At 37.0% G+C, this 16698-nt stretch overlaps 1 protein-coding gene across 1 annotated transcript in view; it reads left to right on the forward strand.

Annotated features, from left to right (window-relative positions):
• TMEM38B (transmembrane protein 38B) overlaps positions 1-16698 on the forward strand; it is a 64738-nt gene that overhangs the window by 11257 nt on the left and 36783 nt on the right. Inside the window, exon 2 of the mRNA XM_088838239.1 lies at positions 4567-4723. Coding sequence (XP_088694365.1) covers positions 4567-4723 — 157 coding nt within the window. The remainder of the gene's footprint in view (positions 1-4566; positions 4724-16698) is intronic.

The raw sequence follows: 16698 nt of genomic DNA on the forward strand, positions 1-16698 counted from the left end.
GGGAGCTTCACAATCACTGCAGATGGTGACTGCAGCCATGAAATTAAAAGACTCTTACTCCTTGGAAGAAAAGTTGTGACCAACCTAGACAGCATATTAAAAGGCAGAGACGTTACTTTGCCAACAAAGATCCGTCGAGTCAAAGCTATGGGTTTTCCAGTGGTCATGTATGGATGTGAGAGTTGGACTGTAAAGAAAGCTGAGCACCGAAGAATTGATGCTTTTGAACTGTGGTGCTGGAGAAGACTCTTGAGAGTCCCTTGGACTGCAAAGAGATCTAGCTAGTCCATCCTAAAGGAAATCAGTCCTGAATCTTCATTGAAAGGACTGATGTTGAAGCTGAAGCTCCAGTAGTTTGGCCACCTGATGTGAAGAATCGACTCATTAGAAAAGACCCTGATGCTGGGAAAGATTGAAGGCGGGAGGAGAAGGGGATGACAGAGGATGCGATGGTTGGATGGTGTCACCGACTCAATGGACCTGAGTTTGAGTAAACTCCAGGAGTTGGTGATGGACAAGGAGGACTGGTGTGCTGCAGTCCATGGGGTCGCAAAGAGTCAGACACGACTTAACAACTGGAAAATAACTGGTCAAAACTAAAAACTATAGACAGTAAGATGCTGGAATTCAGCTTTGGCTCCATCTCTTCATTCTTTCTGGAGTTATTTCTCCATTGATTTCCAGTAGCAGTTGGGCATCTCCCCACCTGGGGAGTTTATCTTTCAATGTCGTATCTTTTTGCCTTTTCATACTGTTCATGGGGTTTTCAAGTCAAGAATACTGAAGTGGTTTGCCATTCCCTTTCCAGTGGACTGCATTTTGTCAGAACTCTCCACCATGATCCGTCCATCTTGGGTGGCCCTGCATGGCACGGCTCATAGTTTCACTGAATTAGACAAGGCTGTGGTCCATGTGATTAGATTGGTCAGTTTCCTGTGATTGTGGTTTTCAGTCTGTCTACCCTCTGATGGAGAAGGATAAGAGGCTTATGGAAGCTTCCTGATGGGAGAGACTGACTGAGGGGGAAACCAGGTCTTGTTCTGATGGGCGGGGCCGTGCTCAGTAAATCTTGAATCCAATTTTCCGTTGATAGATATGGCTGTGTTCCCTCCCTGTTACCTACCTGGGGCCAAACTATGGGGGCGGTAATGAAGATAATGGTGACCTCCTTCAAAAGATCCCATGCACACACTGCTACACTCAGTGTCCCCAGCCCTGCAGCAGGCTGCCACCGACCCATGCCTCTGTCGGAGACTCCTGGACACTTAGAGGCAAGTCTGGGTCAGTCTCTTGTGGGGCCACTGATCCTTTCTCCTGGGTCCTGGTGCACACAAGGTTCTGTTTGTACCCACCAAGAGTTTGTTTCCCAGTTCTGTGTTAAGTTCTGGCAGCACTATGGTGGGGTTAATGGCGACCTCCTCCAAGAGGGCTTATGCCATACCCAGGACTATTGCACTCAGAGCCCCTGCCCCTGCAGCAGTCCACTGCTGACCCGTACCTCCACAGGAGACACTCACAGTTCTGTCTCAGTCTCTATGGGAACTCTGGAATTTGCCTTATTGATTAAAAATTATTTTATCCTGGTCTTTTGTTATATAGAGGTTAAAAACTTTTTTTTTTTTAACAAGTTGTCTTTGTTTATGACCGTGCTGGGTCTTCCTTGATGGGTGTGGGTTTTCTGTTGTTGCAGTGAGTGAGGGCTATTCTCTAGGTGTGGTGCATGAGCTTCTCATTGAGGTGGCTTTGCTTTTTGCAGAACCTGGGCTCTAGGTCTCATTGGCTCAGTAGTTGTGGCACGTGGGCTTAATTGCCCTGTGACATGTGGAATCTTTGTGGACCAGGGATTGAACCCATGTCTCATGCATTGGCGGGTGGAGTCTTAACCACTGGACCAGCAGGGAAGTTGAGAAGTTTTAAATTTTGATGGTGTCAACTTATAAACCTTTTTCCTCATGGCTTTTTTTTTTTTTCCCTGTTCTTAGATTACTAGATTTAAAAAAAAATGAATGTTGAAATTTTTATCAAGTGATAAAGGAGTGATCATATTAATTTGTTAGTATAGTGAATGATTTTAATGACTTTGTGTTGAACCTTCCTTAAATTCTTTGGATAAAAATCTACCTGGTTATGATTCGTGATCCTTTTGAAAAACTACTGATTTCAGTTTGTTATGGATATATTTGTGTACCACATAAGGTAACATGATAGTGTGACTTAAGTGTCTTCTTCCTCTTTTTTTTCTTCCCTCCTGCCTTTTTCCTGACTCCCGTCCTCCTTCCTCTCTCATTCTGTCTCTCTTCTTTATTTTTCTTTACAGTATTTTATGTTGGAGTTATTTTGTTTCACAGAACAAGTTTTTCTAAACTCTATAATGGTTATATAATATAAGAATAAGTAATAAGAAATTATTTGGTATTTGTCCATTAGTTTATCTGGGTCTAACACCTTTCTTAGGATAGATCTTGGACTACCCTGTAATTTTTTTTCATAGTTATTTGTATGTTCAAGTTTCTACCTATCCTTAAGGGGATTTTGCAATATATAGTTTTTTGGGAAAATTGTCCATTTCAATTTCCATTTCAACTATATGTTCACCTTTATTAGATTAAATGTTTTCTTATAATAAAAAAATCTCAAATTATTTCCATTTTTTGCTTCTAATATTATATATTATTTTCATTCCTTCCCCTCTCCACACCTATTTTTCAGACTTACTGAACAATATTCTGTTTTATTGGTCTTTTCCAAGAAAAGCTTTGGGTTGGCTTTATTGATTGCCTGTCTCTAGCATCTATTTAGTTTCTACTTTCATTTTTATAATTTGCTTCTACTTTTCTGGCCGGGTTAAAAAATTTTTTTTGTACTCTTTGCTGTAGTAATTTCGCTTATAGAAAGTTGCTGGACTAGGTCAAGGAACTCCCATGTACTTTATCCAGAATCACCAACTGACATTTTGCCCCATTTATTTAATTTTTCCCCCAGCTTTATTGACCTATAATTGACAAAATTATATATATATTTAAGGTATACAATATGATGATTTGATATACATAGTACATTGTGAAGTGATTACCACAATGAAATTAATTAACATGTTTATCATCCCACATAGTTACCTTTTGAGTGTGTGTGTGTGTGTGTGGTGACAACACTTAAAATCTACTCTCAGCAAATTTCAAGGATATAATATAGTATCATATAGTATTATTAACTACAGTCATTATGCTGTACATTAGATCCCAAGAACTTATCCATGGTAAGTTTGTACCTTACCATTTCTCTGAATGTTTTTATCTCTGTATTTTTGCAGAACCACTTGAGTGTAAATTGGAGTCATTTTGCCCAGTTACTTCTGACTGATTTTAAGAGTTACATTACAGTTATCAAAATCAGGAAGTTTAACAGTGATACAATACTATTATTAAAGCAACAATCCATGTTTAAATTTTATCAATTTGTTGTCCGTAAAGTTCTTTTATAAATGTTCTTTCTCATTCTGAAATATCATCTAGGGAGATGCATTGCATTTGGTTGTCTCTTTAATGTCATTTAATCTGAAACATTTCATCAGCCTTTTTTTGTGTGTGTTCTTTGACCTTTATGTTGTTAAAATATAGGCCAAGTGTTTGTTGTTAGTTTTCTTGTTTTTTTAGAATAACCCTCAATTTGAGTTTGTATAATTAAACTAGTTAAGGTTATACATTTTTGGTATAGTAGAAATACTACAGTAGCAACGATGTGTCCTTAGTGCATACTATCAGAGATCACCTGATATTGTTTGTTTACAGTGATGTCTTCAAGGTTTACCCATTCTAAAATTACTGTTTCTCTCTGTAATAAATAATCTGTTAGGAGACATTTGAGATGATGTAAATACCTATTTCTCATCAGCCTTTCACCTCTGAGTTTATTTTGTCATTCTATTTCAAGTCTGTCATATTGAAACTTCAGTTTTTCAGCTTTATTTTCTAAAGTACTTAAGATTATAAATTTTTCTTAATATATCATTTGGACATATTAATTGACATACTTACAGTGGGGTTGGAAATGAAAGGAGGCAGTCGATGGGGAGCTTGTCTGTATAATAATGTACTACTAGGAAACTGGCAATAAGATCCTGAAGTGAAGTCGCTCAGTCGTGTCCGACTCTTTGCGACCCCATGGACTGTAGCCTACCAGGCTTCTCCGTCCATGGGATTTTCCAAGCAAGAATACTGGCATGGGTTGCCATTTCCTTCTTCAGGAGATCTTCCCTACCCAGGGATTGAACCCAGGTCTCCCTCATTGTAGGCAGTTGCTTTACCGTCTGAGCCACCAGGGAAGTACAATAAGATCCTAAAGAGGGTATTTTAAAGATGCCCCAAGTCACCCATGTCTTAACAAAATGTTTCCAGTGTTGATTTAAAGAACAGGAGATACAGTTTATGATGATCATGATTGTCATACTTAGGAGTAATAGTAAGTTCTAGAAAATTATGAAATTTAGAAGTGTGTTTCTTTATTGCCACTGGTACCTCAGGACTTGTTTAGTGTACAGTAGCTCAAACATTTACTTTATCATTTCAGGAGCAGCAGAGCTGGCATGGAAGAATCCTCTGTCAAGCTGGTTTACTGCTATGCTCCACTGCTTTGGTGGAGGAATTTTATCCTGTGTACTGCTTGCAGAGCCTCCACTTAGGTTTCTTGCAAACAGCACTAATATATTACTGGCATCTTCAATCTGGTAAGCTGCCATTGTGGTGAACTATTTAAAAAATTGTTCTGTAAATTGTTAGTAAATGGTATTTTTTTCTTTAAAAAATATTTTATGTTCTTAGAAGTTAATGCATTTGCAAGGGAAGGCACCCAAATAATGGCAATGGTTTTCAATGCAGAGTATGTCTCTTTCTCACCCTTCTCCCCTATTCTCTCTCAGAGGTAGGTATTATTACCATTTTCTTATGTGTCTTTAGTGGAAGCATTTCAAATATGAAAGGACATCAAATATTTGACACCCAACAGTTGATCTTGTGAACCTAACCTATGCTCATAGTTATACAACTTACAATCAAGAGTGTGACCAACTACACAAAAAGTCCAAGTGATTATGATATTTCTGGTAATTGTTCTTGTCATACTCTGTTTGAAAGTGAAGAAAAAAGTGTTAATAGGAATTGCTTTGGATTCTTGCAAATTCAACTTCAGTTATCTTTAAAAGGAGTGATCCTCCAAGTTAAAAAAAAGTATAATACCAATCAGAGAGCTTTGTTAAACCTAAAACAGAAACTTTTGATTAAAAATAAAATCAATGAAATATATAACATTAGGAACATTTGAAGTTAATTTTTATTGTGATAATTTTTTTTTGAACTATATTTATTTGGCTGAGTTGGGTCTTAGTTGCAACATGAGAGATCTTCATTGCATCTTGTGGGAGCTTTTTGTTGTGACACATGGATTGTCTAGTTGTGGCAGTTGGTCTTCTATAGTTTTGACACAGGGGCTTCAGTTACTCCACGGTTTGTGGGATCTTAGTTCCCTGACCAGGGATAGAGCTATCTCCCCTGTATTGCAAGGCAGATTTTTAACCACTGGACCACCAGGAAAGTCCCTGTTGTGATAATTTTAAATATGTGCTCAGTTGCTAAGTTGTGCCTGATTCTTTGCAACCCCATGGACTGTAGCCCACTAGGCTCAGATTTTGTCTATGGGTTTTCCTAGGCAAGAATACCGGAGTGGGTTGCCATTTCCTTCTCCATTTAAAAATGTAACCAGTTATAAAAGGGGATATTATAAATAGTGGTAGCAATGGAAAAATAGTGGGAACCTGTAGCCATAGAAACTATTTGGAGTAGAACAATAAGTTAGATAGCAAATACGTATTGAGCTGTTACCATGTGTCACCTAAAATTCTTTATATTCATTGTCATATCACAAGGGTCTAATGAAGTTCAGTTCAGTTCAGTTCAGTTCAGTTGCTCAGTCGTGTCCAACTCTCCGTGACCCCATGAATCACAGCACGCCAGGCCTCCCTGTCCATCACCAACTCCCGGAGTTCACACAAACTCATGTCCATCGAGTCGGTGATGCCATCCAACCATCTCATTCTCCGTCATCCCCTTCTCCTCCCACCCCCAACCTTTCCCAGCATCAAAGTCTTTTCCAGTGAGTCAACTCATCGCATGAGGTGGCCAAAGTATTGCAGTTTCAGCTTTAGCATTAGTCCTTCCAATGAACACCCAGGATTGATCTCCTTTAGAACGGACTGGTTGGATCTCCTTGCAGTCCAAGGGACTCTCAAGAGTCTTCTCCAACACCACAGTTCAAAAGCATCAATTCTTCGGCGATCAGCTTTCTTCACAGTCCAACTCTCACATCCATACATGACCACGGGAAAAACTAGACGGACCTTTGTTGGCAAAGAAATGTCTCTGCTTTTTAATATACTATCAAGGTTGGTCATAATGAAGTGGCTCCTATTATTTCCATTTGAAAAATGAGAAAACTGAGGCATAGAGAAACTTCGTTGTTATTTTCATATTTAGTAAGTGATTAAGCTAGGATCAAAACCAGGAGGCTTGACTGTAGAGCCTTGACACTTAACAACCACTGTCTCTCATTTATTTGCTTAACTATTTCTTAAAGTATAACCTTCCAGTTACTATGTGTTTCAAAACACGTTCTCAAGGACTTTTATTTCCGTAGCAATATTTTGAAAGGATATTAACACTTTGAAGAATTATTTTTAATGTGTCTAGATGCTGAAACTGTATGAAAGTAGGATATCCAGACTCTGACACTTTTCATTACTTTCTACTCCTATATACTAACTACCACTATTGCCTGGACAGTTACAGTAGCTTCCTAAGTAGTCTAGCTGCTTCTTTCTTTATCCCCCCTGAGTCTTGTCTTTATTTTTGCTGCTGTTCAGTCGCTGTCATATCCAACTCTTTTAGACATAGTAGATAAAAAGTGATTATTTAAAAATAAGTTATTAGAATATATTACTTCTATGATCAGTATTTTCTTATTAAGAGGAAAATTCAAAACTCTTAGCATACCCTGTAAAACTGTAAAATTTTCCTTTCCACTCTGTGTTGTAATGTCTTTCTAGTTTATTCCTGCTCAGTCTGCTCTAGTCATGTTGGCTTTGCCATTTTTCTGAACACAAAGATTTTGTTCTATCTCAGTGCCCTTGTGCTTGCTCTCTTTTCTCTGTGATGTTCTTTTCCTAGGAGGCTCGTATTTTCTTTTTTTGGAGAGGTCTTCTCTAAAAAACATAGCTCCTCTCCCATGACTATCTCATCATACTTCTTTTTTTTTCTTCCTAGATTTATTACTATCTGGTGTGTTGTCTGTTTATTTCTTTTTATGATGGTTTGTCTCACTCCACTAGAATAGCAGCCTATCAGAGCAGGGACTTTGTTTTGTTGACTGTGTGCCAAGTACTGCTGTTCTAGGCTCAGTAAGTACATTGCTAAAGGAATGGACTGCTTGTGTTACATGGGAGTTCTGTAATTGAGTGGCAGGAAATGACAGATCTTGATTAGTGGTTCAGTAAATGAAATAAAATTGCTTGTCTATAAATATATACTTTCTTGGCTGAAACTAAGATATGTTAGAAATGGAAAATAAATGCATTTTTATGTAGTTATACTAATCGTATTTAGTTGTTAACTTGAAATCTTTTATTATTCCCATTTAATATAAGAGGAAATTAATGCTTGATATATTGATAAATGACAGGGTCTCAATTTCAAATTAGCATGATCTTAACCAAGAAGAACTTTCATTATAAACAATGTGTTTTTTAATTTAAAAGTTTCAATTAATATTGAGTAGGTACAAAGAAATATTTATAATATATGCAGACGACAAAGAATTATGATATAATAAAAACTTGTATATCCATCATTTACATTAAAAAAATATTCAGTTCAGTTGCTCAGTCGTGTCTTACTCTTTGTGACCCCATGGACTGCAGCGTGCCAGGCCTTCCTGACCATCTGGAGTTTACTCAAACTCATGTGCATTGAGTTGGTGATGCCATCCAACCATCTCATCCTCTGTCGTCTTACAAAAATATTTTATTATAAAGTAAAAATTCAGAAAACCAAGTATATCACCCAATGAATTATTGCTAGGTATATCTTTGAAACCATGACCCAAGTCAAGAAATAAAACTTTGTCATCTGTCCCAGAAGTTCCTTCTGGATGTCACATTCCAATCACAACTCCCTTTCCACCTTAAATAATAAAAGAAGAAAAGACTGACTATTGCCATTTTGAAATTCTCAGTTAGTTATCAGACAAAAGTCATTAAGAGTGCTAACGTCAGCAAAAAAAAGCTTATCAGACATTTTGGGTCTCTTTTGGTCTTGCTAAATAAAGGGATCTAACTTGAATTTGATTTGGATTCTTTCTTCCAGAAAAAAGTACAAGATAAATCTTATGTTAACTAGCAAGGAAGCTAATCAGTCTCAAGAGCCAATCTGAAGAAATTCCCCCTGGTCAATGAAGGGACAATTTGAGCTTTAATAATAAAATTCCAATTTATTGAAACCCATAAAATATGCTTAATCCATGAGGTCATACTTAACTTAAAATTTTTTTCTTTGAATAACAGGAACAAAAAGAACTGGAAACTTTTGGAGAATAGCAGGGGACCAATTCATATCCTGAAAACTGTAAACAAAGAGCAAGAGTCAAGTATATATCCTTCCTTTCCTATATGAACCATACAACTAGGTAACCAAATAATAGATGATAGCACACCATTATCCTGACTTTTATGTTTATTACTTCTTTGCATACAAAATTTTATCATCCAGATGCTCATTCCAAGACACTATAATTTAGTTACACCCATTAAAATTTTAATGTCTCTTAAGTCTCTTTGATTTTATCAGTCCCCCTTCCATTCTGTTTTTCCTTATAGTTATCTCCTAAAGAACGAGAGCTATTTGACATGTAGACTTTTCTATACTCGTGAGTTTGCTGATTGCATATTCATGGTGCACATCATGATATTCCTCTATTCTTGGTGTTTCCTGATAATTGGCAGATTGATCCAGAATCCAGAGCAGATTCACATTCAGTTCAGTTCAGTTCAGTTGCTCAGTCATGTCCAACTCTTTGCGATCCCATGAACTGTAGAACACCAGGCCTCCCTGTCCATCACCAACTCCTGGAGTCCACCCAGACCCATGTCCTATTTGTCAGTGATACCATCCAACCATCTCATCCTCTGTCGTCCCCTTCGCCTCCTGGATCCCTTTAATTAGCAAGACCATAAGAGATCAGAATGTGTGATTAGCTTTTTTTTGTGATTGATGTTAGTTCTCTTTTAATGACTTTGATCTGATAACTAACTGAGAATTTCAAAATGGCAATAGTCTTTTCTTCTGTATATTAATTGAAGTAGTATTATAAATAAATACTTCCCTTTAATCATCCATTATTTGGTTACCCAAGTTGTATAGTTCATATAGGAAAGGAAGGATAAATACTTGATTCTTGCTTTTTATTTACAGTTTTCAGGATTATGAATTGGTCCCCTGCTGTTCTTCAGAAGTGACAAATATCTTTTTGTTGTTGCTGTTGTAATTAAAAAAAAAATGGATTAAGTGTATTTTGTGGGTTTCAATAAATTGGAATTTTCTTATTATTAAAGCTCAAATTGACCCTTTGTTGACCAGGGGGAATTTCTTCAGATTGGCTTGTAAGACTTTGATTAGCTTCCTTGCTACTTAATTAATACAAGATTCATCTTGTACTTTCTTCTGAAATTACTGCTTTCTGTCAGAAACTCTGGTTCCTTTTAGGAGAAATGGTATTTAAAGGTCACAGTCTGAACACTAGACATGTTCATTATTCCTAATTACTTATATATTCTAGGTTTTTTCAGTGGATAGAGCTAGGAAAAATAAGGATAAAATAACTCATGAGTTCATTGATGTTTCTAACTGAAATTCAGGATCATAGAATTTATGTAACTTTTCTCTGTTACATATGTATCTTCTTTCTTCCACACTAAGAATTTTGAAGCGTGGAAGAATTTAGTATCATGTTAATACAAGTCTATGCCCTGACCAGTAATGCTGAAGAAGCTGAAGTTGAACAGTTCTGTGAAGATCTATAAGACCTTCTAGAACTAACAGACAAAAAAGATGTCGTTTCCATTATAGGGAACTGGAATGCAAAAGTAGGGAGTCAGGAAACACCTGGAGTAACAGGCAGATTTGGCCTTAGAGTACAGAATGAAGCAGGGCAAAGGCTAATAGAGTTTTGCCAAGAGAAAGCACTGGTCATAGCAAACACCCTCTTCCAACAACACAAAAGAAAACTCTACACATGGACATCACCAGATGGTCAATACCAAATAGGCTGATTATATTCTTTGCAGTCAAAGATGGAGAAGCTCTGCACAGTCAGCAAAAACAAGACTGGGAGCTGACTTTGGCTCAGATCATGAACTCCTTATTGCCAAATTCAGTCTTAAATTGAAGAAAGTAGGGAACACCAGGTATGACCTAAATCAAGTCCCTTACGATTATACAATGAAAGTGACAAATAGATTCAAGAGATTAGATCTGATAGAGTGCCTGATGAACTATGGACAGAGGTTTGTGACACTGTACAGGAGACGGATCAAGACCATCCCCAAGAAAAGAAATGCAAAAAAGCAGAATGGCTTTCTGAGGAGGCCTTACAAATATCTGTGAAAAGAAGGGAAGCAAAAAGCGAAGGAGAAAAGGAACGATATACCCATTTGAATGCAGAGTTCCAAAGAATAGCAAGGAGTGATAAGAAAACTTTCCTCAGAGATCAGTGCAAAGAAATAGAGGAAAACAACAGAATGGGAAAGACTGGAGATCTCTTTAAGAAAATTAGAGTTACCAAGGGAACATTTCTTGCAAAGATGGGCTTAATAAAGGACAGAAATGGTATGGACCTAACAGAAGCAGAAGATATTTAAGAAGAGGTGGCAAGAATACACAGAAGAACTATACAAAAAAGATCTTCATGACCCAGATAATCACGATGGTATGATCATTCAGCTAGACCAGACATCCTGGAATGTGAAGTCAAATGAGCCTTCGGAAGCATCACTACGAACAAAGCTAATGGAGGTGATGGAATTCCGGTTGAATTATTTCAAATCCTGAAAGATGATGCTGTGAAAGTGCTGCACTCAATATGTCAGCAAATTTAGAAAACTCAGCAGTGGCCACAGGACTGGAAAAGGTCGGTTTTCATTCCAATCCGTAAGAAAGGCAATGCCAAAGAATGCTCGAACTGCCGCACAATTGCACTCATCTCAGATGCTCTAAAGCAATGCTCAAAATTCTCCAAGGCTAGCTTCAACAGTACATGAACCGTGAATTCCAGATGTTCAAAGCTGGTTTTAGAAAAGACAGAGGAACCAGAGATCAAATTGCCAACGTCTGCTGGATCATGGAAAAAGCAAGAGAGTTCCAGAAAAACATCTATTTCTGCTTAATTGACTATGCCAAAGCCTTTGACTGTTTCTATCATGACAAATTGTGGAAAATTCTCGAAGAGATGGGTATACCAGATCACCTGACCTGCCTCTTGAGAAGTCTGTGTGCAGGTCAGGAAGCAACAGTTAGAACTGGACATGGAACAACAGACTGGTTCCAAATAGGAAAAGGAGTACGTCAAGGCTGTATATTGTCACCCTGCTTATTTAACTTACATGCAGAATCCATCATGAGAAATGCTGGGCTGGAGGAAGCGCAAGCTGGAATCAAGATTGCCGGGAGAAATATCAATAACCTCAGATATGCAGATGACACCACCCTTATGGCAAGAAGTGAAGAAGAACTAAAGAGCCTCTTGATGAAAGTGAAAGAGGAGAGTGAAAAAGTTGCCTTAAAGCTTAACATTCAGAAAACTAAGATCATGGTCCCACTACTTCATGGCAAATAGGGAAATAGTGGAAACAGTAAGAGACTTTTATTTTTTTGGGCTCCAAAATCACTGCAGATGGTGATTGTAGCCATGAAATTGAAAGATGCTTGCTCCTTGGAAGAAAAGCTATGATCAACCTAGACAGCATATTAAAAAGCAGACACATTACTTTGTCAACATAGGTATGTCTAGTCAAAGCTATGGTTTTTCCAGTAGTCATGTATGGATGTGAGAGTTGGACTTTAAAGAAAGCTGAGTGCCAAAGAATTGATGCTTTTGAACTGTGGTGTTGAAGAAGACTCTTGAGAGTCCCTTGGACTGCAAGGAGATCCAACCAGTCCATCCTAAAGGAGATCAGTCCTGAAAATTCATTGGAAGGACTGATGTTGAAGCTGAAACTCCAATACTTTGGCTACCTGATGCGAAGAACTGACTCATTTGAAAAGACCCTGATGCTGGGAAAGATGGACGGTGGGAGGAGAAGGGGATGACAGAGAATGAGATGGCTGGATGGCATCGACTCAATGGACCTGAGTTTGAGTAAACTCTGGGGGTTGGTGACGGACAGGGAGGCCTGGTGTGCTGCAGTTTATGGGGTCGCAAAGAGTCAGACACGACTGAGCTACTGAACTGAACTGAAATGAAGAATTTTGATTTAAGGGCCCAAGACATGATAGAATTTGGATATTTCAACACCGCCCATTTATTCTCTATCATTCACGCACTACACAATAGTTTTGGAGTAATCATATGATTATCACCACTGATATGATCACTGAAAACATTATTTTTTTGCGCATACTCTTTTCATTCTCTTCCTATTTTAAAAATAGATGTACTATTCTACACACTGTCATAGTAATAGTTATTGTGTACTATACTCTTCCCTTCTTAATTCCTTTTCAGTCTTTATTGCTAACTGTATATTTAATGTTTTTTTATCAGTCCTTATGTCTGCATCTGTAGTAATTTTGATTTTCTGAAGGTTTTTGTCTCTAATTCTTTCATCTGGAATAGTAGTCCCCAAATTCTCATGTGTTGATAAGTTTGTGTTTTTTGTACTTGAAAGTCAGTTTTATCGGATATAAGATCATAGGATCGTACTTTCTAGGTCTAAGTATTTTTAATATGTTACTCAGTTTTATTGTGTTATGAAGCATTCTGTGAAAAACTGATTATTTAATTTTTTTTCTAAGTCACATGCTCTTCTTTTCTAAATGCTCCAAAGTTTTTTTTCTGGCATGAAATTCTAGTAGTTTAAATATTACTAGGTGTTGGGCATTTGGGGGTCAGTATTTTTAGGTATGTGGTCTGTCCTTTTTAGTAGGTACGTGTGTGTGTGTGTGTATGTTTTAAATTGAGAAAACTTTTATTATATGTACTCTTCTCTTGCTTTGATTTTCTCCAGGAACTCCTGTTGGTTCTTTATTGCATTTCTTCAATGAACCTTTTTATGTCTTTAACAATTTTTAAAAATTTTCTTTTTTACCTTCTCTTTTTTAAGAAGGCACTATTATTTTATTTCTCTTTGTTTTCCTTCTCGTTTGGTCTTCATTACTGAAATAATTTTTTTAATCTTTTTTCATACTCTATATTTTATCTCCAGTTCTCAGTTTTTCTGTTTTTGATGTGTATTGTTCTTTTATGTGTTGTATCATTTTCTTAATGTCTTTACCTTGTTTTGAAATAGGTTGCAGTTTTGATCTGTTTTGTGAACACATTTACCTGAGTACTTTCATTATAGGGATTTTTTTCTCTTATAATAATAAATTTATATAGGGTTTGACCTTGATAATTTTCTGTTGGTCATTTTTATGTGGAATCAAGTTTCTTGAACTTTTAAGATAAAGTGACATTCATGGAAAATTCTCTGACTTCATAGAGTTCTGCATTGGTTGTTGTTATATAGTATTCAAAAGATGATGACTTGCTTTCTGAGATTTCACCAGTCTTTTCTTCTTCCCCAGTTTGGTCGGTACCTTCACCTGCTTTTGTTGTTCTGTCCTCAGTTGTTTTTTTTTTTTTTGACCAAACCCTGTGAATTGTTTAACTTCCCTGACCAGGTGTTGAACCTGAGACCTCTGCAGTGGAAGCTCAGAGTCTTAACCACTGGGCCACCAGGGAAGTCCATGCTCAGTTTTGATTCTCATTATGGGACTTGTTCTAGAAGGGAGCCTAGGTGGATCAGTTTTCAGAGTTCATGGGGACTATGTTGGTCGAACTCTTATGGACCTTCTTATCATGGACCCTTTGTCTCACCTAGTATTGGAAATGTCAGGATCCTTCCAGTTTCCCCTGCTGTGTTTTCCAGTGAATACCCATCAGTTATTTTGAAGCTGTTTTGTTCTTAGGTCCATTGGTTGCCACTTACTTTCTTCTTCCTGTCAAGCAGTTTAGGTCTTTGGGTGCTGGTGATTTGCCTCTACCCGTTTACACTTTGGGATTTGAATGAATACCTTGTCACATAGTTTTGTTGTAAGTGCTGTGGATGGGATTTTGGCTTTGCTCTTTAGTTGCCCTGTCTGTTTTTATGTGGGGATTTGAAGAGATCTGAATCTGTGCGAATACTGCTGTCACCATCTTCCCAGAACACCTGTCATTAGTTTTGATGTCCCTTGTGTGACCTTCCACGCTCTGCCCAATCCCATCTCCTTTCTTCCTTACAGGTAATGATTACTGTTAATGTTGTACCTATCATTTCTTTACTTTTCTGTGTATTTCTGGCATATTATTTCTAAACCGTGTACTTCATGACAGTTTTATAAATGGAATCATATATATGTATTTTTCATTGACTTGCTTTTTTTGTTCAGCCTTTGTTCCTGAGATTCAGCCTTATGGTGTATGGTTATAATTTTTTATTTTCTCTCCTGTATAGCTTATTAGAATGAATTGTGGTCATATTTCATCCATTTCTTTGTTGACATAGAATTATTTCGTTTTTTTTTTTTTTTTTCTATTACAATGTTGCTAAGAACATGATACACATGATATACCAAGAGATTTTTCTCTTGGTATAACTTAAGAATATATTTACTGAGTTATAGGGAAAGTGATTTTTAAGCTCTACTAGTTAATGACAAATCACTTCTCAAATGATTATGCTAATTTATATCTCCACTGTACTGCACTTAAATCTGAGAACTGAACTGCACCAATAACTTAAATACTCATATTTCTCTCATCCCATCTCCCTGCACTTTTCATACAGATAATTTCTACCCTGTTTGTGTTTATCTTACTTTTTAGAAAAAGGTGTATATCTTACATATGAATATCTAAACAGTATATCTTTTTTGTTTTATTTGTTTTTTGCCCTGTTTTAAAATGGAGTATTACACTTTATATAGTTCTGTAGGGCTTTTTTCACTCAGCATTATGTTACTTAGATTCATCTGTGTTTTGTTTGTAGCTGTGGTACGTTCCTTCTCATTGCTGTATAATCTATTATGTTAATATCTATATTCATTCTTCTTTTTTTTTTTTTTTCAAAATTGAAAATGATCATGTTATAAGAACCTTGCAGAAAATTGCCATAGGCATCATTTTTTCATACAAATAGTTTAAGCTTTTTACTGCAAAGAGCATACAAGCAAACTAAGTAGCCACATACATGCAAAATATTGTCCATTTGTTTTTACTATACACAAAATTGTTAACCAACTATATTGTTTTTGTTTACTCGCTAAGACATGTCTGATTCTTTTGTGATCCCATGGGCTACAGCCTGCCAGGCTCCTCTGCCCTTGGGATTTCCCAGGCAACAATACTACAGTAGATTGCCATTTCCTTCTCCAGGGGATATTCCTGACTCAGGTATCAAACCTGTGTCTTCCACACTGCAGGCAGATAATTTACCATTGAGCCACCTGAGAGTGAAGTCGCTCAGTCGTGTCCGACTCTTTGCGATCCCGTGGACTGTAGCCTACCAGACTCCTCCATCCGTGGGATTCTCCAGGCAAGAGTACTAGAGTGGTTTGCCATTTCCTTCTCCTATATTCATTCTTCTTCTGATGACCTTTTTTTATTGGTTCTAGTTGTTTTGTTGGGTACTACTAAACAACAATAGCAGCCACTGATGTAGTACTTACTCTTTCAGACACTTTTCTAAGTGCTTTACATTTGTCCTCTCATTTAACCTCACAGGAAGCCAGTGAGGCAAGTTCTGTTTTATTTTCATTTGGTAGATAAGGGATCTGAGACAAGAAGTCTCAAATAACTTGCCCAAGGAATCACAGGTATCTAGTAGCAGGAGCCAGGATTCAAACCTAAGCTACCTAGTCCTTTAATCTGCACTTGCACAGTGTTTTGTTTTGGATTTGGGAAATACATTGTCTTTGTATTCACAGACCCTTAAATACAAAAAAAAATGGTGCTTGCTTAAAGACACAGTGTATTTTAATGTTTTCATTTTTCAGGTTTTAATGTTGAGAACAAGTTTCTAATCTTTGCTTCATTTGATTTTAATTTGAGAGATTAAAATGTTTTTGATATACTTTTAGCTCTAGCAAAGAGCTCAACTAAGGGAGTATGTAAATACACTTATTGGGAAGGTCATCTTTAGTATAATAGCTCATCGTGCTCACATCTGGAAATTAGCACCATCTGCTGGCAAAGGGAAACAGTAACTTGGTATGCCATGGTGTATGTTTAGTGTTGTTTGGAAGACAGTATAGCCTTTCATAGGATTTTTCCTTTTGAAAACTGTTTCTGGGAGGAAGTAAATATTTTATAATTTGTCTGTGTATTGATTTTTATGCCCCAGTTTATTTTCCTTTAACTTAC

Source organism: Moschus berezovskii, chromosome 7 (genome assembly GCF_049115385.1).
Source record: "Moschus berezovskii isolate FMDL1 chromosome 7, NW_MosBer_1.0, whole genome shotgun sequence".
In the NCBI taxonomy this organism is placed as follows: Eukaryota; Metazoa; Chordata; class Mammalia; order Artiodactyla; family Moschidae; genus Moschus; species Moschus berezovskii.